General features: G+C 39.7%; 2 protein-coding genes across 3 annotated transcripts; one reads left to right on the forward strand and one right to left on the reverse strand.

The window, feature by feature from the left end:
* Positions 1 to 53: 53 nt before the first annotated feature.
* stx18 (syntaxin 18) lies at positions 54 to 18542 on the reverse strand. Of its 2 annotated transcripts, XM_034239611.1 has the most exons (11): positions 18319 to 18542; positions 7872 to 7939; positions 4844 to 4959; positions 4552 to 4629; positions 4288 to 4354; positions 4111 to 4196; positions 2507 to 2598; positions 2147 to 2205; positions 1609 to 1678; positions 1439 to 1519; positions 54 to 750 (listed from the first exon to the last, which is right to left on the reverse strand). In XM_034239611.1, exons 1-11 carry the CDS (start codon positions 18469 to 18471, stop codon positions 655 to 657), a joined length of 966 nt encoding a protein of 321 aa, XP_034095502.1. In that variant the 5' UTR covers positions 18472 to 18542; the 3' UTR covers positions 54 to 654. The 2 variants fall into 2 exon arrangements, with proteins under 2 accessions (XP_034095502.1, XP_034095503.1); XM_034239612.1 differs by lacking the exon at positions 7872 to 7939 and having other exon boundaries at positions 18319 to 18501.
* LOC117561934 lies at positions 18524 to 20559 on the forward strand. Its single transcript, XM_034239613.1, has 4 exons — positions 18524 to 18700; positions 18899 to 19202; positions 19429 to 19558; positions 20015 to 20559. The coding sequence occupies exons 1-4, from the start codon at positions 18608 to 18610 to the stop codon at positions 20397 to 20399; spliced, it is 912 nt and encodes a 303-aa protein (XP_034095504.1). The 5' UTR covers positions 18524 to 18607; the 3' UTR covers positions 20400 to 20559.
* Positions 20560 to 25816: the final 5257 nt, after the last annotated feature.

Here is a 25816-nt window from a genome sequence, read left to right on the forward strand (position 1 = left end):
GTTATCTGAAAGCTTGACATAGATATGAAATGTTTGAGAATGATACCCTGAAGTAAAGAAAGAAGACCCAGAATTTAATTAAGACTATTGTGTGGTTTTACTAGAATGTGAGTGGTGTGCCATTACAGTCATGCAGAGATTAATGTCTAATAAATTGCTCTGCTGCTTATTATTGACTGGAAAGCAAAACATTCAACAGCATTTGACAGTGAAGTATGATTAAAATCGCACTGAGGTACAAGTAAATAATGTATTCAAATTATAACAGATAGTGCATGTAGTGCCAGTCAGAACAGCTTCCTTCAGTCAGTTTCAAAAAGGATTAGATTCAGTTAGTCAGACAAGAACAGTTACTGTCAATCAAAGTATGATCACTGCTTTTAGAGTCAGACTGTCAACCAAACACACACTTAAAAGAGGACACCGTGCTCCACAGCTCGCTCCAATAGAAGTGCTTTTAAGCGGCCATTAATAGATAGTTAGCCATTTCCACTTGAACACAGAGTCGTCATGAAAAGCACTTTGTACACCAGGTCCAGCGAGGTAAACTGTACATTCAGTCTCAGTGATGTCATCACGTCTTTTTGAGATAACCGATATGTGCCAGGGGGCAGGCGGTCTCCTGTCGTTCATTGTCTGTTCTGTTCAGCTGGGTTAGCTGTCGTACCAATCCAGGAAGAGGAGAGAGAAGGAGCACATGACCAGGAAGAACAGGATCCATACCCGGAAGCCAGCGTTGTTTTTGATTGCCTTGGGATAAAAGTAAATATAATGAGATGTTAATGACCATCAACTAAATTAAAACAATATGCAGATATGAATAGCACAGCACAATAGATTATAAGATAGTTGACTTAATATTCCTATATAATCACTACATATTTGTGGACACTGTACTAAGATATTTTCCTTCAATAAAATGAGCAATATCTAAGTGTTATTTAACAGTAACAATCCTGCATTCAAATGTCACTTCAGAAAAAGTAGAAGTGTAAAAGCTAAATACCAAAAGTAAATATACTCAGAATGGCCTGCTTTAAATGTATATATACCACATCAGTGGAGTATAATTACTGAGCATTAATGTGTTTAACACTTTAATACTGCAGCTGGTTAAGTTGGAGCTAATTTGACCTGCTTCCTATAAATGTACAACATCATTTATTAGTTGATTTTTATTTTGTATTATTAACGTTAAATAGTATCTAAAGCTTTTAAAGAAATGGCAATAAATGACAATAAGCCCTTTGAGATGTAGAGTAAAAGTATGAAGTAACATGAAATAGTAAGTACAGTTAATCCCAGCATTTCATACACAGTACGGATTATTATACATCTGATTCAGATATGTATAAACATATAGTTGAGTTTCCTTTAAAGAAACTTTACTTAATGTTTGTGTATGCTGTTATAGTTGTGTATAGATCTGTTTTATTACCTCTCGTATATCCTCATTCCCTTCTTTGACATTTTCTGTGGTGCCCACCACCAGCTGATGGATGCTGTCTATCTCGGTTTCCTGTCGGGAACGAGAGAAGGACAATGTGTTTATGTGCATCATTTTTGTAGAAGTGTCCAAGTGAATAAACTGGGAGGAACTCGGCTTACTTGATGCAGGACTTTCTCAGCAAAGATCTCCTGCAGGCGAGAGATCTCGACCACCTTGCCCTCGATTTGCCTGACGTGCAAAAAAGGAACACAGGAAATATCTCGTGAACAAAAATTGCTGAGCATATTTAAGCCTTTCCACATGGCATTAATGTTCCAGGGGCAGGTAATTGTCACCTCAGGACCATTTTTGTTTTCCCATCTGGAACAAACATGTCAGTGTTTCTCTCTGGCTGCCACAGTAACAATTTCATCTGCAAACACCTCTGTCTTTGGGTCACTTTAATCCCGTCTGAATCGACATCTGGTATTTCACATAATTGTCGTCTTGCTCACCTGCCATTTCAATCACTACAGGGGTGTCATTTAGTGGGAGGGGAAGAGACAGTTTCTCCGGATTACTACAGTTCCCTGGTAAATCATTTCACCGTTCACTTCCCTGATTCAAAACACTGATGTGTGGACAGAATGAAATTACTGACATCCTCTGGTAATAGCCATGTTCTTCAGGACGGACTTAATAAGAAGCGGGGCTCACCTCACTTCATCCACCAGGCTGTTCATCTCACTCACCAACCTCTGGTTCTCCTGCTCAAACTACACACAAACACACCATTATGAAACACATGCTTTAAGTGTGTATGTAATGTAAATAAGGCTTTCATTGCAACATGACATATGGCTATTAGGAGTTAGACTTTTAAAAAAGGAACAAATTAGATGGTAATTTGGGCATCATAAAAAGTAAATCTCCATAAAAATCTCCTCTATGAAGTCATTAAAATGTGCTTGAATTAGTCCCTGTTAATTACAATGGTTGTATGCTCGCATGAATCTAAAAAAAAACACATTTAAAGGGTAAATTGTAGAATACATAATGATGTTTTAGGTGCCGCACCATCTGGATCTCCTCAGGAGAGAGCTCGTCCTCCACCCGGCCCTCCTCCCACAGGTTGAGGGTGTTGTTAGGGACTTCAGAAACACTCTTCTCTACAGGAAAGAAAGGAACATGTTATATCAACATTACTCAGCGGTTAACTGTAATCATCCGAGTAGCTATTCAGTTGCTAATCCTCTAAATAAGGCCATAACCACTTAGTGTTATATTTTCTTTTTAAATAGATTCATTTGGATGGATTTGTTAAGATGGTGTTTTCTTGTCTCTTTAATTACACGGAAGAGCAGTCCGTGTTGAAATACTGAAGCAGAGTGAGATTGATGTTCTTTGGCAGGCTCTGTTTTCATGGTGCAGCTCCAACAACTGTAGGTCATTACAGTACACTGTGCTCACAGGGACCACGTGATGGAATATCATCTGCAGGAGTGTGCTGATTCATTATTATCATGACACATTATATGCCTCAAACGGTTTCAACCACTGTGCCAATCTCAGTGCTGCTTGATTAAAATGGCTCATGAATGGAGAGGGTGGGTGCAGAGGGACTTGTTCAAGTAGGAAAATATGATTATCGTCTGGGAGGTTCATTGGCAAGGTGAGAATACAGCACAACTAATAGGCTGCAAAGAGAAATGATGAGCCTTGTTGCCATGCCACACAACACATGTTTAGTTTGAAGCACAATGAACAAGCAATTATTAGCTGGAAATTAGTTCAGCAAAATCCAATTAAAAATAAACAACATTGGGGATTTCTCTCACATGAATATTAGTTTGAGGTAATAATGTATATACGCAGTGCTATGCTTAACATAATTATCATGTAACACAATAATGAAAATGAAGACCATTTGTTTTTTGACCATCACACTTAACCAAAATCTATATGGTCATAATGAAGCTGAAACGCATCAAAATGTATAAAAGATGAATGAACGCATTTCAACATGCATGCAGCCGTTGCCTTACGTAAACCCATGTTTTCGGATTAAAATATAGTACATTTTGAGTGATGTAGAGGGGGCTGTGTGAACCTTTATCTCAAGATATATCTCAAAATGCTTCACTGTGAAGTGCCTCCCTGTATGTTAATGCTTCCTAACACCTGTTGGTTTGAATTGCATAAACCTGCAGAATAACAAGTTAAGGGTTGTGATTTCATCAAGCACCCACAATGAATCATTAGCATTGATGCTGCTGCGCTGAAGCATGGTGCTTTTCAAATCAGGGGCTGCATATGAAACACAAAGATTTGTCCTACTGCGTTCAGGTGGCTGTGGGAATGTAAATGATGAAGCACTTTTATTCAGCGCAGTTGTAGAGAATATATACATAGTCACCCATTTCTCTTATAATGCAGTCAGGACAGCTTACGATAATTACATTTTGGATTAAGTGTCTAGTTGTGTTTTCCTGTTATATTTAAAAGGTTACTGTGCATTTCTGTCACTAGTCCCATGTCATGCAAAGAATGAAAGCAAAAAGATTTCCTATACCAAATCAGCAGAGAATAAGTCAGTAAAGTGTGAACCTATAGTAGAAGGCGTGCAGTCTTTGTGCCGACACAGAGATAGAGTCCAGTGTCTCAGTGTCTCACTAACTCACCAGAACTTTCCTCCTTGACGGTTTTCTCCTCCATGGGCTCTGGCGTTTTCCCCACCCTGCTGTGGTGCTCTGGAGCCAGTCTGGACCTGGAACCACAGGCACAGGGTCGAGTGAATCAGGAGGACGTTTTACACACGTTATGAAGTGTATAACAAGTATTAATGTGTATGTACTCACAGCCTCTTTTTGTCCACCATTCTCTTGACTCTGATTGCTCTCTGCTCCGAGTACAGCTTGCACACTCCTTAAACACAATCAAGATACACATGATGTTACCATGCAGTTTGCTTTAATATTGGTTCAGTGATTTTGGGTATGTAGTATGTGTCATGTTAAAACTAATCCCAGGGCGAGTAAACTATCCTAAAGATAAACAAAGAGACGTCTCCCCAGCAGTCTACAGAAATGCGGTTTTAATTGTAATGAGTTGCAGGAACTCACCTCTCAGGTAGACTTCAATGAGGTCCAGCACGGCCCCTCTGTGCTCCTTTACCTGGGCTGAACTCACTTGCTTCACCGCTATCATGACAACACATTCAGTTAATACAGATCATACATAGTACTGTACAGTGCCAACAAATAAGGATCAATCAAACTTCCAGCTCCCTGGTTATGTTATGAATGTCAATGCAGATCAGAGCCAAGTTACAAAATGTAATCTGGGATTCTGAGTTGTATCTTTATTGTTTGTTAAATAATGCAACACCAATAGTATTCGTTAACAAGCACACACCTTCGTTGCGTAGCTGCCTGATGGCCTCAGAGCAAGTCCTCATGAAGATCTGAGCATCCTGGTCGATCTGGTCTCGCTCATTGTCCGTCATACGGGTAAGATCTGAGGAGATGAGACTGTAAAACACACAGGAAGAATCAAAGTAAGTTTACGTACTGTGTAGTAGGTATCGAAAGTGAAATGTGTGATTAGTAACTAAACAATGATTCTAGAGAATTGTATGATGTATATCTTCAACTTTCTGCATTCCTTAAAATCCCACCATAAGAATTGACATATGAATGACCATAATGTGACTCTAACAAGTGACCTGTAATGCAATGTAATGACTTGAATATTAGCCTTATTGCTGTCAGGTTGTGTTGTGTAGTTCAGATGGTGTCTCCCTCTGGTGGACTTCTGAGATACAACAATACACTCCTCAACTAAGGAGTGTAACTAATTACACATAGGTAATGATTCTGTTTTGGTATTGCTTGAATGGTAGATTGTATTTTGATTGAACTGGATTCATTATTTTTTGCACAAAACATTATTTAAGCTAAGTCAATCTGTAAATATAAATAATAAAAATATGTTTTAAATTACAAATGTTCAACATTTTCATGTTTAGGTATTTCTATGATATATGGAATTTCCTATTTCCCAATGTATGTAGCTCAACGTGACAGATGACTTGAGTTGATTGGAGCGTTATTTAGATCACCTTTTGCGCAGGGTGTTGGTGGCACATTATCATTTTAATAATAATAATACATTTTATTTCTATAGCGTTTTTCTTGAACCCAAAGACGCTTTACATTTGGGAGGGAGGGTAGACAAACAAAACAAAACAAAGCCAAACATTTTTTGAAGGCAATTGTGAGATTTGTTTAACATTTAACGTTTGATTTAAATGAGGCTGGAAATCGATTCACAGGCTTCTTCCAAATCGGTTTAAATTTGGGTACAGTACATTTAGCTATGGGACTTTGCAATGGACACATTTGTTTGCTATTGTCTTACAGACGAAATGAGAAAATACACAGACAAAACGATGCAGAGAAACTAGTCCATGCATTTGTTACTTCTAGGCTGGATTATTGTAACTCTTTATTATCAGGGTGTACCAAGAAGTCAGTCAAGTCGCTTCAGCTGATTCAAAATGCTGCAGCTCGTGTACTAACCAGAGTTAGGAAAAGGGACCACATTACTCCTGTTCTGGCTGCCTTACACTGGCTCCCTATAGAACACAGGATAGAATTTAAAATTCTTCTTCTCGCCTACAAAGCCCTTAATGGGCAGGCGCCATCTTACCTTAAAGAACTCATTATACCCTACTGTCCTACTAGGGCATTGCGTTCCAAGAATGCAGGGTTGTTGGTTGTTCCTAGAGTCTCTAAAAGTACAATGGGAGCCAGAGCCTTTTCTTATCAAGCTCCACTTTTGGGGATCAGCTTCCAGTTTGTGTTCGGGCGGCAGACACCCTATCCGTTTTTAAGAGTGCGCTTAAGACCTTCCTTTTTGATAAAGCTTATAGTTAGGGCTGATTAGATTCAGCGCCTAGTTTAGCTGCTATAGGCTTAGACTGTCGGGGGACATCTTACTTCTTCCTTCTCTCTGTCTGTACCTGTGTACTCTCATGTTCCGATTAACCCAGCTTCCCCAAATTTCTTTTTGGTGTCTATCTACGCCGGGATCCGGAGTCATGGATGATCCTGAGTCCTGGATCCTGAGTCCTGGACTTCGAGTCGTGGCTGAACCTGTCACTGTGGTCCTGCCTGACTCTCACCATACTACTTCCCTGATGGCTCCCACAGGATTGTTGACATCCTCGTGGATTCATCTTCTTATTACAGACACATGCATTTCCAAACATTTGGTCTACCTATGTTGTAAATGTATTATCTCTTCGATTTACACACGGCATCTATTGCACGTCTGCCCGTCCTGGGAGAGGGATCCCTCCTCTGTTGCTCTCCCTGAGGTTTCTCCCATTTTCCCTTTAAACTGTGGGTTTTCTCTGAGAGTTTTTCCTTGTACGATGTGAGGGTCTAAAGACAGAGGGTGTCGTATTGTCATACTGATATTCTGTACAAACTGTGAAGTCCACTGAGACAAATGTAACATTTGTGATATTGGGCTATATAAATAAACATTGATTGATTGATTGACAGATCATTTATATTGAAAATAACTACGAGTTGCTGCCTCTAAATAAAACAAACATGACCCTGACAAAGGCAGATTGATAAAACTGAAACAAGTCATCCTTTACCATAACTGTGGTGAACTAGGGGAAATGCTTTGGTTTGGTTAACATGCAGTCACTAAATGCTATAGCATGGCACCGTCAATAATCAATCAATAAGACTTTTATTTAACTTTAGCCATCATTTGTCTGAAATGATGACCATCTACACTAATGCTATCAAAATGTGAATGAATTCAGTTGAATCCACAGTCTATAATCATTCTGTCAGGCTTAGTCAAAGTGTGGAGGAAGAAGGAAGTTGATAAGAAAATTGGAAGACAGGCACGGCTGATGGTAGACGAGACTACCACACACCACTGATGGCTTCTTGATGGATTTTCCCACCACTAAATACTGCTGCGCTCCACCCATTGACATCTCCAATGTTTAGTTAATGTGTTCTGTCGGGGCTTTATCAACAACGAAACGAAATAGAGGCTACTCCACACACCCACACCTACAGAACACAGAGGGGGCCTTGAAGGGAGGAAGGCCCGGATTAGTCCCAGGGCGTGATTTGTTCTCCACTTGGTTGCAGCTCAATTATTCCAGACAATTAGACTGGAGCCTGCCTTAGGACCACCCTCCTCGCTGCTGACCTTGTGCCAGCAGACAGACCCTGCAGCACACACATACACACTGGAGACATATTTGATGGTACCTTTAAGTAGCCCTGACCCCTGACCTCTGAGTTTTGTGTCTCTTCAGCAGCCCCCCCCCCTGCAGCCTCGGAGGGTTTCCCCCGCTGCTGTTGTTGATTGTGGAGGATTACTGCGACTGTTTGGAGAGGCTTACCTTCCGGCGCTCACATAATCTTTCCTGTGTTGTAGCAGAAAGTCTTTGAGCTTGGTGATGTTCGTGATCTGCCAAGATAAAGCGAGAAGAAGAAGAAGCATTACTTGATTATCCTCATGTCAACGAGTTCTTTAAATGTTGCGCCTCATTTGCTGCTTCTAATGTAAACGCGTCAACGCGGCTTAAGAACGTTTTTCAACGTGTACCAGGAAACTATTTCCAATGTTCGGACAGAGCCAGAGCAAACGTGTAATGTTGTATTCATTGGATGTGACAGGCGACCAATGTCTGTCTATCTCTGTGAATTCTCAATATTTGCTTTCGACAATTCATTAAGCCATGGACATACAACAAAAATCAGACCTGCAATTTAGCCGTCAAACTGCTCTCATGAATAAAACCGTGAGTGGCGGCATACAGAGCACTGACAGAGCCATCTCTAATAAGCTTTAAATTCAAGATCTGTTACTATTTATCACCGAGGAAAACGTCCAAGTGTATGTGTGCACAGGCAAACCAGAGGAAACTTGGTTCAATCCAATATTTGCTCCTGTAATTCGGTCAAATATTAAAAAAAGACCAAATTGCTTCCCCGTCCACAGAGCTGTGCTGGCAGGCTACAAGTGGCTGTGGATACGCACACAGCGGGCTCTGTTGGATCCACAAGAAGACAGGACTCCAGACAAGCTAAGGATTGAAAAATGACACAATGAGTTTGACTGTGACAGCGACCTCAGAGCGTGGGAGATTATTTTGATAACATAACGACGCTGTCTTCAGCCTTCAGCTTTTTTTCACTCTAACAACCTCAATTATCAAATTGCCTCGGCTGTAAGGGGGTAACCTGGCACCAGCCGTCTAATAATGTCTCCAAACATTCATTTTTAGCGTCACGGTAACCTGAAGCAGTGTTTTATGCGAGCTGACGTTTGAAAAATGACATGTTTTTTTTTTTCTGACGCAGAAAGAAGGTGTCAAGACAAACGGAGCCGAGCAATTTGTTAGAAACCTAGCGCTCCTTCTTCTGGTGGAGCAGCTAATTCAGTGACGTATGAAACTGCTGCGGGGCACTCACTCAGGCAAGGGCTGTTAAGGCAAGCCGACCCTTGTAATAATACAATTATTTGAGGTCAAGAGTTAATTGTTGTTCAGAACAGTTGAGCTTAGAGGGGGGTTCAGTGGAGAAGAGAACCGTTATTATGGTTCAAAGTCTCTCAAAACAGCGTCTGTTAAGTAGTGTCTCAGTGAAGAAGGACATTTTGAAGCAAACTCCTGCGAGATGGATAGGATTTTCCAAAACTTCAGACACACAGTCACATGTTCTGGTTAGTCGTGTTAAAAGAATAATCTATCCTTTCTTACCAATGTTATTAATAATGTATTTTCAGCAAATAGATGATGCATTCAGCCGTTCCACTATGTATCTCATAGAGGAGACGAATATAACATTTGCTTCATTTTTGCTGTTCTGTGATTGGTTTTATTTATTATCAAAACGAGCATTACGTTTTTATGAGTACTAAAGCTAAAACAATTAGTTAATGGATTAACCTAATGTTCCAAAAAATACATCTACAATAAATCTAATAATGAACTAATGTGAGAATATTGAGTAGAATATTGAATCCTTCAAAAAAGAAAAATGGCAAGAAAAGAAACTCACTGACCCCAGGTTTTGCAAAGTGAAAATGTTGATTTCTTAGTTTTCATTGATCACGAATTTAAAATGTTTTATATTTCATGACATACTGGGAACTTGACATAACTTTGAACTAACCATCAACAAATGATTGATGAAACGATCGGCGGATGCCCTCGGGTTATCTTCCTGTCAATATATTAATTAAATCTTTAAAAGGACGCACAGCTTGTCAAGACTTTCAGGTGCGTACAATGTAACAGATTGTCATGATATGATTATATCAAGCCATCGACTCCCCAATCTAAAGTATATCCAGACTGGTGGTCAAATCTTTAAAGCCACAAAAAACGCTGTGGAGGCACATTTTGAAGTTGCAGTAATTCTGTTTTTGTGCCTGCCACAAAGTGGAAAATATAACTTCTTACATAACGTTATTTTATCTTTGACTATAAACTATATTTTCTGTTAGCAATTAGCACTTGGCTTCAACTTTTATTTATGTACAAACTGTATTTTCCAGCAGAATTAAGTCCATGGTACTGCACCTTTTTGCCCAGCAGGCAGTGCTAAATCCACAGCATTGGAACAACATACACTGTGTGTGTGTGTGTGTGTGTGTGTGTGTGTGTGTGTGTTGTGGGGGTGCCGGGGAGTGTCAAGAGTGCTGCTCTGGGGGTTGAGCTGTCTCCTGTGTGTATACATTGGAGCTCAGATTCCCAGCACAACCTCGAGGGTTTGCAGGGGGTCAGAGGGATCAATTGCTCTTGTAACTTAAGACCCTAAAGAGCAAGTAATTCCTCAACAATGAGGAAGGGGGTGGCCTTGTGCATATGTTGCTATATGCGAGTGTGTGTGTGTGTGTGTGTGTGTGTGTGTGTGTGTGGTGTGTGTGTGTGTGTGTGTGTGTGTGTGTGTGTGTGTGTGTGTGTGTACGTGCAGCCGCCATAGGTGTGTGTGTGAGGCCGGGCTCAGCGACGGCAGAAGGAGACAGTCTGCCGGGCTACATCTAATCTCGTCATCATCAAAGACCCCCACTTTACCTCCTCACTTTCTCCTTCCCCCTGTTTCCCTCCAGCCACGATTGAGCCCAAACAAACCATCAGGGGGGATTATTATGAGGAAGAAAAGAGAAAAAGGCTTAGCTGGCAAATTTCTAAAGAGCTTGGATGGCTCTTTGTTTTGTTAAATCCAGGTAACTGACAGAAGTTCATGATGAGGTTTAAGTCTCTGCGTGTCCTGACCGAGGGCGATCCGTACTGACGCCATGCGATGTTGTGTTTCAGTATGTGGGCCCGATACACAGAGGATGCTTCAGTGGAGAAGACTCTGCCGCATGCTGGTTTTATTATCATGTTTATGTCTGACTCTGTAATGGGTTTAGTTTTGTCTTCTTATGTCTATTCACAGTTAAACTGCTTTAGTCAGCTTTGTAAACAAACAAAAAAAATGTACCAAAGAAAACTTTTAAGATTATTTATGAAACGGGTCTTCGGCTTTTTCTTTTTTATATGCTAAAATTGCATTAGTGTGTTTAGATTTCCACTGGATAAGTCAAAGCCGTAGTTAGCAGCGCTTGTATACACTCTTGATGTTTGTTCATTTTTGATCATGCAGCTCAGATCATGCATGGATACAGGACATCAACGTAGAACAAACAAACACTGAGGGTCATCAGTGGAGACAATGCATGTTATATTGTTAACTAAGAGAGTATAAAACTGAGACAAACACAAGACTGTCAAATCTCTATTGACCAATATTTATAATGAACACCACGGTAACTGAAATGGACTGTAGTCAGCACTGAGAAAGGTATTCTTTGGACACATTCATTTTGAAGCAACTCAATCTTGTTTCAACGAAGGAAACAAATGGATTGGCTGAGACTGTCACATGTAACTCGTAAAAAACTGGAAACCACTGAAGACAAAATAAATAAATAAATAGACAATGTTGAAGGGCATTTTTTAAATTAAATGACAATCAGAAATTCAAAGCCATTAAAAAAAACACTTTTATGCAATACTGTGTTAATAATGTTTGTGGTTCCTTCAAAGTATTCCTGAACTTGTTTTACAGTCGAGTTTTCTTTAAGCAAAATCAACCAGTTCCCTTCATCCCAAATACTCAGTGTTTTAAGTTAGACACTCTTCTTCACCTGCTGGCTGTAATACCTCAGTAACTGGTTGTACTCACATCAAGCCTAACCTTTCTTTTAAAGTGTCAAATCTGGGGTTTCACGCACGCTGGATTTACGATGGGAAGGTGCGTCTTTTAAAGCTTGTCTTGTGTTTCATCACCCACCTTGCTTTTTATTTCTGTCAAGTAATTTGAACTGTGCGTGCAAGTCATGGGTTGTTTCAGGTCAGCAGTTTCAGATTGTTTATAATCTCCTTTGAACATAGCTACGATTAAAAAATGATTACACGCTTCAATAAGGCTAATTACTCAATACGGCTATTGTAGTCACGATGGCCATCTTTAAAACTTCAAACCTGCTTGTCAGAGCTGTAACCTGTGCCATTTTCGCTTAACCCTTATTTTGATTTATATATATTATTATTTAAAAAAAATAAAAATAATGATGGATGTTCAAAAATTGCTTTTAATAAAAAGAATTGCATCTCTGAAATTCCAATACTTGCAAAGATAAACCAGGATATTGCTATAGAAAGAGTAGAGGATTATAAGCAAACAACTAGGGCTGCTCAATTAATCGTATTTTAATCGCAATTACGATTTTGGCTTGCAACGATTATGAAAACAACATAATGGAAATAAAACGATTATTTTTGTATTGGTTTTTCAGTTGAATTATACTTAAAGTTCAGGGTAATCAACGGTTCCATTTTTCTTTCAATAAATGGATGTTTTTAAAGTAAATGGATAATTGTTTTTAATAATCGTGATATCAATTATTGACCCAAATAATCGAGATTATGATTTTTGCCATAATCGAGCAGCCCTACAAACAACTTGATTTGGTATATCTTCAATGGCAATTTGTTAAATAAAATTTGTAAGCCTCTTTCTTTCTCTGGACTCTAAATGTCAAGTTTGTTCGCAAAAAAAGAACGCCATAAATGACGCATTAAAGTAAATCTCCTATCACCATCTTCTACAGTAATTCAATTGAATAAAGCAATCACTTCAATAATGGAGAAAGCCACTATAAGCGTGTGTACGCCAAGAAACAACAGATATTCAGCTGTGTGGAAGACAAATTGTAACAACACTGCAACACTCAGGCCTCATTAAAAACAACAGGATTTATAGTGTCTGCACCTTTGAGGCAGCAGTAACCCAGCCTGACTTTAAAAACTATCTGTTGACCTCTGTCTGCAACAATCTCTTTCATCTACCGGTACTCATGATGAATTGCGACCACAAATGGAAAGTAAACAACATGTTTGTTATTCAGTCAATATGAATGTGAAATGAGTACACACAATGAATACCGCATGTCTTTTAGCAACATAACATCTTAAATCAGGAACAAAACACACCAGAGTCTAAGTAGAGAACACATCTGTTGTAGGTTCAGACTCTCTGTGTTTTGAAGTGTCAGGGTCAGGTATGCAGCCTCCTGTCATCTGCATTGGAAGTATTTCAGTCAGTGTAAATCACACTAACTAAGATTTGTCTAATGACAAAGCCGGACGGCATTCTTCAAAAAGCACCAACAGCTGCTGCTTTAGTGTTTCTTCATGTTTAAATTGAGTCTTGAATATTGAGCTCAACATTACTTCTGTTCCGCTTAGACTATTTAGCCTGCCGAGTATCTGGTGTCCGTCTCGTGATTAAGAGTTGGACATGCATCTGTAAATGTGTGTATCACCACTTTTTCCTATTTTCTTTTCATTTTTAGGAATCATGCTAAAGCATTTTGTTGCACGCAGTGAAACTAAATGAAGGTTTTGCTCAGGCCTGACAGCAGATGCCGCAACATTCAATTTGCCTGGCTTTCATGAGAAAATAGTGCAGAGATTAGGCCAACTGGTAAAGAGACCATTTAGCAGCATGTTCATCTCAGGGTGATCCCAGAAAATCACTTCCCCATGGCTGGGGTCCTGACCGGGGAAAGACCCGCTTTGACAGCTGCACGTTTTACCTGTGTGCCAATATGTTGGTGTTGAAATGAAAGGGGAACGTTTGGGAATGGAAAGACTATTCTGGTTTTCCCCTTGGTGGTGATTTTGTAAATATTTGTACATAAAATAAGATTTTAGAATTGCATTTAATCAGCTTTAACATTTACTCTTCAATATATAGATCAAAGTCAGAATTAAGCATTTTATTCGCTAAATAAATTATGTTTAACCTTCTTAACAATTGTTTGTGACTATTCAAGTAGGTATATGTTGGCTAAAGGCCTTTGTGCTTTTGCCATACATGTATTAAATGTGTAACTTTTTTATAAGAGGCCTGGTAAAAATGGTCAAGAAAAAAAGAGCATTGCAAATGTGCACTTTATTCCCTAAATGATTGACATTAATGTAAACTCATAAATGTTACAGGCTGTATACTACTATACACTATGCCTTTAACATGAGCTGTTAAATGCAAAAGATCTGCCGATATGCTCCGGTTTCATATGCATGACAACATCCATCAAATACAAAATGATCCTACAGACCATTTTCAATTCGGTCTCCTACTTTGATTGCGCCTTAACTGATTCAACATATCCCAGTGTATTTCATTGAGGAAACATTTGACTTTCATAATCAGACATTCTTTGGGATGATATATTCCAGAGCATCCCACAAACTGGAGTTGAATTCCAAAATGTGAACAAACATTTGAGACTTCACCACCCTTAAAAGTAAAGTAAATTAGATTCTAAACTAAATGTTTTTAGTATATAAAAAGCAAACTATTTCAATATGAAAGCTATCATAGGGAAGAGCCCCCCCCCCCCAACAGCACAACATATTTTTAAGTGCTGGCTCTTGGCCACACTGTTCAGGGTTTCTAAGAAAACACAGTGAGAAGGGGCCAATTTCAGAATACCAAAACTAAAGGCACAGTGGGGAGCCAAGCACTATTTTCTACACACAATTTACCAATTTTGAAGTGACCCCCTCCATTTAAACTTGAGAAGGGCAGCATGCTGCTGAGAGAGACGAGGTGAGCGGTGAAATGGAGATCACAGTGCCCCAAACCGACCCCTATGAGGTAGAAGATTCCCCCGACCAAACCCCACCCTGAACACACTGGCCCTCTTATTAGTCAATCAAGCCTTTTTTCTATGGCCTTGAAATGATCTACATTTCCTTTCCCATTGAAGCGCTTTTTGAGTGGGAAAAAGCCTCATAGGACCACTGTGTATTTGTCAACTTTGATGTTTTCTTTCTATTTTTGTGAAGCTTCAGTGGGAATTTGGGAGAGTTATGCATGTCTTGAAGGGCAACCACATCTGTTCTGCATTAGGTGCCGGCCGTCAACATTGTTACTGGGGACCTAATTTAATATTTTCTCTGTTTTGATCTTCCACCTTTAATCACTGGCTCTTGGGAGGATCGGCTTTCCCCAAGAAATTGTCCAAGAGCCGAAAGAAAATGTTATTGCAGTATGTTTATGGAATCGTACATGTGAAGAGGGGACTTGCCCAAAAAATGCTGCCTAAAGTCAGGCTGCGCCGAGAAGAACGGATAGTTGAGTTGCGGGTGAAAACCGCGACATAACTGTACACAGTCAGGACATTCCAAACTCCCAATTTCAATTTCTACAAAAGCTGCTTCACCGAGATGGTTTGAGATAATATCTGCAGCGTGAAGGAGACAGCGGAGGGGGTGGGGGGAGGCGGGCACCACAGGATAGGTTTGGGTTTCTTTGAATCAGCACCACTGCTTTTAATAAACCACCATTTCTAATATAAATGTAACAGAACATAACAAAACCTTGGTTGTGCAGAGCTGCTGCGACCGGGCTCATGTTTGCCTCAGACTGATGGTTGGAGACATCAGGTACAACTTAAAGTCCTGACTCCCCGAGGGAAACGTAAAGTGGTTCTTCAAGGTGCCTTTGAAGAGGTTTGTGTTCATGATATTCATGGCAGGCCAAGGACGTTTGGCTGCAGAAGCAGAACTCACGACATGAAGCGAAGCCTTTTATTCACAAATGATCCATCTCCTGCTTCCAACCATTGATGCTGTCTCAGAACCTCAATTAGAGAATCACATGTGACATACTTTTGAAGTCTTAATAAAGGGAGCTTAATGCTCTTGACCTTTTTTGTAACGTTTGGGGCCACTGCAGCCTAAATTCTAGATCGCATTGTGTAATTTTTCTGGGTCAGTTAAAGACTCAGATTCGGGCCAGTCAGTGGGGGAGCAGTGGCGCTCGGACCTGACAGTTGGCACCAAACATTCTGGGCTCAAAACTGTTGAGTCCACGGACAGTTGGCCCAAAAGTGATTTTCGTCCTCCAACAACTTATCTTTTGTCTTGCCAGATCTCAAGCACAGCAGTCATTTATTCTGAACTGCCCACACTTGGCAGGATTTAAACCTTCCTGAATGCCCACTGAGGTTGTAGTAAAAATAGTGTTAGTGTTTTATTTATCTTCTAAGTTCTTGTAACGTCCATTGCAGTCATCTTGTGATGACTCTAGCGCAAATGTCAAATTTGGCCAGGGGTGTAAAGTGTGTGTGTGTTGGACCTTTGATCAAACCACACCAATTTTCCAACATCTATTAAGTTGACTGTATCTGGCTTAGTTGCAGTGCTATCACAGAGAAATACATCTGTCCAAAGACATGTGGACCCAAATATATAAACCTGGCAAAGCATTCAAAACATCTTCTGTGATAGCTCCTGCTACAGTAAGTGTCTCAAATACCTCATTCACACCAACGCAACTCCGGTTCAAGCTCCGTGCTAGAGCTTTTCAGGTTCAGAACCGGTTCTTCGGTTTAGCCCCGGCTCTTTTCACACTGCCCAGAGTCCGACTGGTGCTGCGTCATTGCGTCATCGTTTGCGTCATGACGTAACCGTTTACGTGCCTGCTTCATAAAGCCAAACCGCGCTGAAACCCCTCACAGCTGACACCGACAACAACAACAATGGCCGATTGTGCTCCAGCTTCCTCTGTACCTCTTCAGAAGACCAGATTCCCAGTAGGTAGCTGGTCTATTCAGTGGACCACTGCTGCTTGTTAAGTTTCTCCATCGTTGTGTACAAACTGGATACAACGCCAGCTTTTTGTTGTTGTTGTTCAGGAGTTGATCTCGCCCCTGCCCCCGCCTCGACGTAAGCGTGACGTATGCGGTGCTTTTGCTCTGGCCGGACAATTTTTTGGTGCTCGAAATGAACCGGATTCCGGAGCTAAGAGGCTGCTCCGCTGCGGTGTGAACAGGAAAACCCGGTGCTTTTCAAGCTCCAGCTCCGAACCGGCCCTGAAACACCGTTGGTGTGAATGAGGTAAGTGAGGAAGTATTGCCATAATGACACACACACACACACATATTCGCAAGCTAAAAACAACTGCCTTCACTGCTGGCAATAATAATCGCTGGGCATAATTTGCTAAAATTTTGCAGGAAGATCGTCAAACAGGCATGTCACAAAGAAGACTAGCAGACATGGATATAACTGAGTGACTGAGTCATTTAGTTTGAAGTATGTAGCAACATCATAGACTGGATATATACAGTATATACATATACATCAATGCTGCAGAGATGGGCTACAGAAAGGAAAGAAGGCCATTGGGTAAAGCTACTTTGTTTTAAAAACATAAGATGACATTGCATCCTTTTAAATTGAATTTTGTTGTACAGAAAACCAGAGCATTGCTAATACCGATTAAGGAAAAGTAAAACAATTTTTAAGTAGAGTTAAAACTTTCACAGGGAGAAAATAAAGTTATGACTCAAAAAGTAATGGTACGATTTTGGAATTAAATGAGTGATAATTATTAAAGTATACATAGTCAAGACCATAAAGTAATTTGTTTTCTTGTAAAAATTGGTGAAATTGTTTCTTAAAGAGGAAACATTTTATATAAATGATATTCTGCTTGCACAAAGACACAGATTTGAACCTGGTTTATTGCATTTCGACAGCACTCGTTAATACACTAAACTAACTTATAGCAAATATATTCTCACAGAATTTAGTAACTGTTGGACAAAGAGCTTTTTCATATATGAAAGTGTAATATAATTATGTAGAATAATCGTAAAAATAGGCTGCTATTTTCAGAACAGAACAAAAATCAGAAGAGTGCATATAATACAGCTGCAGATGTAACAACACATCAACTCTTTCCAACTACACCTACAGCAGCTAAGAACATGAATTGAATCAGTGTTGAACAATAAAACGATATCTGCCAGTGCTTCAGGATTATATAAATGTGTCAGCTGCAAGATATGTTATGGCAATGCAGGGTTGTATATGTATATGAATGAACCTGGTGAATGTGTCATAAATATGAGATATTTAATGCATGTTTTGTGTCGTCATATAAAACAATATGATAGAGGTTTTTTCATCCATTTTGCACACATTGCATAATAAAGTTGTATAATGATATGCACTGCTCAGAGAGGGCCTGCTAACAGTGAACAGCTGGTACACACTGTACTGAACATCAGCATTCAGTTTCACTTTGACATCGAGCATGCTGGATAACAGATGAACTTCCTGTACACATGTCATAAACGTACTGTTGCTTTTATAATTCAACATGAGCAACACTGTCGCTAAACCACTTCAGTTTGTAGCTGTCATTACAAGTAAAGTCAGTCTGTGTCGATGCTAGCCCGGTTAGCTAAAGTTAGCTTGAGGAAACACTCACCACTTCTTTCGCCTTCGGAGAGAAGCCTATCTTGGGTCTGCTCCTCTTGAAAATTTCATCTTTAGGAGAGTCTAGGCCGATTCCTATCGCCTTGTTCCTGGTTTTTACAGTCTTAACACTGGCTTTGAAAAGTAAAGTTATATCCACAGCCATGTCTGTGAAGCTGCAGCGCTGTAAACAAATCGACACGTCACCAAGAGACGACGTCACTCTCCTGCGACGCTGTGGATTTTCCCTGAGACGGAGAAGAAAGCCTTACATTTTACCTTAGGGTTTTTATCAGTAATTAATGAATGTAGCGTGTTCTGTACCTCGCAGTATTTACATTTTGAGAAAGGCTGACCTGCTCTCAGGTTGCTCGTCGCTCGCCATTGAGTTACAGGTGAACAAAACCTTAAAACTTCGAAAATCTCTTATTTTATACCTTAAATCTAAAAACACTTAAGTGGTAGGCTTAACCTGTCAGATAGATCATAAAGTGTAATGGCATATTTACATGTTTTGCACCAACGTTACTATATTAAGGATGTATTATGGACCAGTATACTGGTAATCAATAATCTATCTTTGTTTCTTCCAGAAAAAAATGCCACTACAACTTATTGAAGGGATGTCCAGCAGGAAGAGAAGACCCAACTGGACAGACCAGGAGTGTCTTCTTCTTGCTATGCTAATGCAAGAGAAGAAGGACGTAATCAGAGGGAAGTGCAGCACTGGAATTACAATACAGGATAAAAGGAAAGGCTGGGAGGAAATAACCCAAGCCATAAATGAAGCCTTTCCACTGTTTCAGCGTACAGTATCTGACTGTAACAAAAAGTGGGAAAATCTAATGTCAAAGTCAAGGGAGGAGATCAAACGGCACAGAAGCCAATCAAACACAGGTGAGGAAAATATGCAGTTTGATAGCAATAAAATGTGTTACTAATGTATCATTAAGTCTAAATGTAAACCTTGAGGGTGGATATGTGGGGATGGCTGGAGGAAAAACACATGTTAAAAAATAAACTTCTAGAAGAGGAAATGGGCTGATTTACATCCCCATAGTTTTAATTGAATATATGTGATTATGTTCATTACCTCATGCACAACATGATTATTCACTTACAGAAGGCCTGTCCATGGAGCAGTTAAGTGCTGTGACTCAGGTAGTGGTTTCTGTGATGAACCTCTCAGACAGGCTGCAACAGGATGGAGAAGACTCTTCAATCTCAGGACTGATGGAAACTCAACATAACAGGTAAAACATTGTTGGCTATTGTGTGTGCCGAAACCGAATCAAAACAAACTTAATTCTATGCGGTAATTCATTTAAAATCTGTTATTTGGGTCTGTTAACCCCAATCAAAGCATAGACTCTTATTGAATTCATTTGGTTAATAGACAAACCTCACTTTGAACATTTTTAAGTGCAACTTTGTACCAATATATAATCCCCTGTGAAAATTCTTATTATTCTTATTATATTATTAACAGGAATATTGTTTCTTTCAATAGATGCTTACATTAATTTATCAAATCAAATGTGTCAGTGCTGTGAGCACACCAAAAACAAAGTCCAATGTGTAATCTCACAACCTGGACAAATTAAACTCAATAACAAGAGGCCATTTAGAAAAAGTATTTGAATCATAAACCTTGAGGATGAATGGACAATTTTTAGAAATGGTATTAATCATTGACCACCTTTTTTCAGTTGTGATGAAGATGGAAATCAGCACTCAGTTGATGAAAGATTCTCCACCAATCATCCCCTGAGAGAGGATGAGCTCCCGACACATACAGGACCGTCAAGTTCTCCAGCAGAACAGAAAATGACTGTTTTTGCTAACTTCCCAAAATCAATCGCAATGCATTTTAGTTCTCCTCGTGCTGCTGACTTCGCAGCTTCTGCAGAACACCAGGAAACCTCCTGCTCTTCTTCATCTCCAGGCAACTGCACAACGCTGCAAGAGCGATTGGATTTGGAAATGTCAGTCCTCAGAAGACAAGAGGCAGTTCTAAAGCTGCAAGAAGAATATTACACACTTAAAATCAAGATGATGAAAAAGACGATAGAGCCGCCACTGTCAAAGGACTGAAGTAACTGTAAAGAACGACCTGTTGCTTCGGTCTGTTTCTTGTGAAATGTATTTGTGAACAACCTTTTGTTTTGTTGTGAATTTGTATTATTGTTTAAATTGATTATATGTTGACATAGAAACAGCAATATAACAGTGAATAAAAGTAAAAAACACAAAACTGTGTATGGACTTCTCTTTAAGGTATAACAAATGAATGCAAATAAATAAACATGTCCAGACATACATCTAGACGTACATATACCTTCACACAGCTCAGCCACAGCATACACTTAAAAAAGTGAGAAAGGATAACATATGCTCACACATCCTACTTATTGCACAAACATACAGTTTGTTAAAGTAAGGTCTCATCTACACTCTTGTATGAAATATTGGGCTAGTGGACTGTATACTTCTGAGTACAAAGTAAAAAATGACACTTTAACAAAAGCTCACATAACCTAAATATTTTCCCAGCTGAAAACCATGTGCCATAAAACTGCGAATTACAACTACAGCGTTTTTTAATTCTTAAAAGGAATTCTTTACAGGAAGTATAATTTAGTTTAGTTTATCTGGCAGGGAAGTCCAACTTGTATGTATGGTTAAACACTGTGAGGAAAGTAGTTTATTTACTGAATCATGCCATTTACTCTTAAGTGTGAATTTGGAATCTGTAAATGTTTGACATGTAACAATATACATATTTATGAAAATTTAACTTGGTCATGCCAATGAAAGTAAAGCAACGATAATGTTCTGTCTAGACAAATGTAGTAATTTGTGCTTAATATTTTTCATAACTCAGTTTATTTGTTAATGACAGGGCTTGGCACCCAGATGTAAGCAGTGGGGCCCAGAGTGTTGAATAAAAGTCTGTTATTTGCTGTGTGGTTTGCTCATTTCCTTTGTTAGTGTTGTGCCAGACTGTGTTAGAACCCAATGCTGTGACTGTCTCTCCCTTTCTGCCGCCTCAGCATGAACTCCTCGTCATTTTCTTTCATCCACTTTTTAAGTTTTGACTGCGGAAAGAGAGCAGCTTTTCAGGAACCAAGGTTATGGGCACGGAAAGGCACAGCTGCGTTTATGATACCTAATGTGTTGATATGAGGAGTCAAACGGAGCATTAAAGTTTCCTTACTTTTATCTAACCGCAGGATAAAACACACTAATTGAGCTTACTGCAAGCATAAGCTGTTCTGGGATTGACTGGAAAAAAAGGATAGCAAGTTACTCCTTAACAACTGATTGGATCAAAATATGTTTTTCCCTCATTTGCTGAAAAAACACATTTTCTCCGATCATGCTTTTTCCAAACCTTTTCTGTTTGATGTAGTCTGACTCGATCAGATGAGCTTACACACTTCTTCACCTGCACCCCGTAAATATGCTCATATGAGTGGAATATAGACCTTATTCTATTGAACACAAATACATAAAACTGGATGGAGTTAACATATTTTTTATAGAGCAAACAAAGAACTGCTTATCAATTTATTTTATTAAGTCTGTAAGAAGTAGCATAAAATCAAGTACCTCACAATTGTACTTAAAAGTAAATGTACTTCGTCATTTTCCATGCTAGTAATGGTAAATTACTACATTGATCATATTTGGCTCTCCAGTTTCCACTTCCACTACTTGGATGTTCTTTCAAAATCCAATTACTATTTCATTTTTTGTTTTTGTGTTAATTTCCACATACCCTTGGACAACTTCAGAGGTGTAGGTTACCATGATTGAGAATCACTGCTCTAAAAGTCGGTTTCTATTCATGTACCACGAATATTGTCTGACCTAAGCATTAAAGTTCTGTTTGCTTAAAAACTGATATTTTTAATATTGTAAAGCTGCAGACATACTGATTATGTAGACTCCTGATGATGCACCAAGAACTCAACTTTGATCCAGCATTCTTTACAGGAATTCCTTGATCCTATCTGTCCTCTGGATGAAGCGTCGGTGATGGTATCCATTCCTCCCGTCCCTGACAGATGAGCCATGTTTTAGAGTGTCCTCTGGGCAGTCCACTTAACTGCCTGAAAAGGAACCCCTTAATCTCCACTTTCTCTTTGTTTGCACTATTATCAGACCTGTCAGTCCTGGCCGCTTTATCTTTACAGGACTCATCTTCTGGCTGTTTGACGTTGGCTTAATTCTATCAAAGGCCCTTATCTCTGCTTTGCCTGGGGATGCATCCTTTCCCCGACTCGCTAGAATGGTCCCAACCCTGATAAGAGGATGTCTTTTGGGGGCAAATAACACTGTTTTGTCTAAGGGCGTTTTTATATGCATATTGGTGGCGTATGTGCCTTACATGTTCTGCTGGTTTTTTGCTTGGTTGACTCCCTCAGTGTCGGTGTGTCTTCTACAGTCTGCATTGTTAATTTTGGGGTGTAGTCTGAAATCTGAGCTAACGACGCAATGCTATCCCAGCAACCACCACTGATCCAAATTGGAGATTGTCCCCTTTGATGGCAGTTAACTCTCTGTCTTTTAGCAGTCGTCACTTGAAACAGTCTGTATGTCATGCAGCTTGATCTGGTGAAGAGCAATTACATGGGAGGGAGCTGTTGCCTTTGAGGTGGAAGTTTACCTGCCACACCCTGCAGGCTTACAAATGAGCCTCTGGACACGTACCAAACGTGTGAGACTGGTCCCTTTTCTTCGTGTCCTTCTTCCCGTGACATATGGTCTGACATGATTTGACAAGTGGGGGGCGGAGAGGAAAGCTTTGGCCATGATGGTTATTTAACTCATCAAGTTTGCTTTGGTTGGTATTATGTCACGAGACAAATAGAAGCCTTTTCAGAGCCCAAAAGGTATTTTGTATTGGTGCCAGGTATTTGACTCAGGTCCCAAATATCTGAGGTTCCTTTGTGTCTCATGATGTCAGTTTAATTAAATTATCAACAACAGAATACATTTGTTATTTTTGATGTATTGTCAAACAAATGACGATTAAAGAATTAAGCTGTATTTCTAATTTACAGTTGGTAATACTGTGTGTGCGTATGACTGTTTCCATGTGTGTACCGGTGTGTGAGACTGTGGGAAAGGATCATGTTCTGGTGTGCATACACAGTAGGCCATCTATGGGTTCTGTATATGGGTTTGCATGTCAGAGAATATTTAGATGTTAATTCTTTTTTACCACTATAATAACCGAGACCGAGTGTTCGCATATGAATCATAAGCATTGCATGCAAGGTCATGTGCATGTACGTTGCCTGGAAAACTAATCATGGAAAATACATGCGGCTTAGCCACTTGGACCAACAAAGAACTACCAATAGGTTAAGTACAGATGTTGCAATCACAAATTGGATTTTCCATAATGCAGTCGCTGTTACAAACGCTTAACTTTATTTAGATTAGAAAGGGCATTGCCCATTACCAACAGGCTTCAGGCACAATGTCTCTGCTCCAGGGATTAACCACAAGTTATGCTTTTATTTTGTTGGCGGGGTGACAGCCAAGAAAGGGAAACTTTCTAAAAAGTCACGGTTATAGGGAAAATTACCCTTTAACCATTTCTTTTATTTTTGTCTTACCCTCCACCACAAGCACAAACAAAATGGTTATCAAAAAAACTACTTTGGGACACTGAGTGGTTGGACTATGGCCATCAATGTTATCATTGTGTCTTTTTTGGCTCAAAAAGGTCTCTAGTTTCATTGTTGCCATCAGTTTGGAGGTCGTTTTACAAAGAAAGTGGACATGAAGTGAGTTTCAAATATGATCATCAAGCCATGGCCACACTAAGATGGTCCAGATTCAAGCATTCTGGATATGCTTGACTTGATCATTTTTCCACAATGCTCTTCAGAAATGGACAGCAATTGCCCTACCAGTGAAAGGGGATCCTCTTTGTAATTAAAGCCAGTAGAAAATTGGATCATTTTTTGCCTGGACAGCTTTCACATTCCAGCCTAATATGGCATTGGAAGCTTTTGAAGTTGCTGTCCTGGCAGTCCCAAATTATACCTTTCATCAGCCAATCATAAGAAAATGGCAACCTGACATTCCCAATCGAAATGCACTTTTGACTGGAGTCTGTGTAATCAAGAGGGAGCGTGATACCCACTGACAAATCGACTATGAATACTAGAATTATAATTTACCCATTATAACTCCCGGAATCTTTTATTTTTAAGATCAAAGAGACATTTTAACTTGATCCACCAAAAGTCAAATATGTGTAATTATCTCTTTACTTCTTATTGGTTCTAATGATTACTTTTTCAGTGAACCCTGAGTAATGCCACTTATTGTAATTATGTGCTAGTTTTATGACTGTACTACTATTTAACACTATCACTTACTTAAGTATTTTTGAATCCTTTGCAAACATTGGGCCAAGATCTGTAACTGTAACGTCACGGATTCAAGTGTGGCAGCTACCCATGCTACTATCATACATTATATTTTCATTATGAAGTTTCTCCCCCTCTCTTTTTGAAGACGCTACATTTCACTTGGGGGAATCTATGTTTTCATAGTCTTTAGTACAACGAAAATATTGTGTTTATTTTCCTGTCAACCAAGGAAAAACCACCTTGGCTGGACTGAAAAGTCACATCCTGTTACTGTAGAAATATGTGAGTCTTACCAGAAACACACAGGCTTAGTGTGAGCAAGTAGTGCAGGTCAGAATTAATCATGTTGCTTTGTCGCCACTGCAATGGACAGTTATGCTGCTTCGCCCCTCTGAGCTTAAGTTAAACGCATTTCTCTGGGATTCACTGAATAGTTTCTTGTAACTTCTGCACGGTCATCCAATTACAGCTTGACAGAGCTTACATAGACAAGTTCACACTGACACAATGGTCTTTGAGGGGTAAAAAGCTCCATGAAAGTGTTTACAGGGCAGGCCACTGGTCGCCCCGTTGCCTCATCCTTACTGGACAGCTGTAATGTTAAAATGTGATGTTGGAACTATGGGCGTTAGCACAAGTCGTCGGGTTGACTGAGAAAATGTATTTTATTGTGAGGCTGTTACACTGCGGTCGCATAGGTAACATCCTGCAATGTTCTCCTCCATCAATATAACGGCCTATCATTTTGTATAATCTTTGTTGACCCACAACGTACACAAGTAAAAACTCTTCCCGGACATCAATTGGCCAGTTGAGGTCAATTAAACTTGCGCTCTTCTGCTGAGAGGCTGTTGGCTGACCCACGCACCCTGAAAACAATGGGCACTATTATGCATTCTCAGACTTGTATTCTGTACAGGCATGTACTTCTGCCTCAGAACAACCCCCTCGGAGACACTGGAATGAAACATGAACTAATTTGTGTCTTGGTGGTTTCTCCCATTCTTAACCCCAGCCTCTGACCAAGGCAGAGCAGAGCGTCGCAAACGGCTTCATGTATTTATAAATAGGCAGAGAGAAAAGGGGAAAGAGAGAAATGAGCCCAACAGATGACTG

This window comes from Gymnodraco acuticeps, unplaced genomic scaffold, assembly GCF_902827175.1.
Source record: "Gymnodraco acuticeps unplaced genomic scaffold, fGymAcu1.1, whole genome shotgun sequence".
Taxonomy (NCBI): Eukaryota; Metazoa; Chordata; class Actinopteri; order Perciformes; family Bathydraconidae; genus Gymnodraco; species Gymnodraco acuticeps.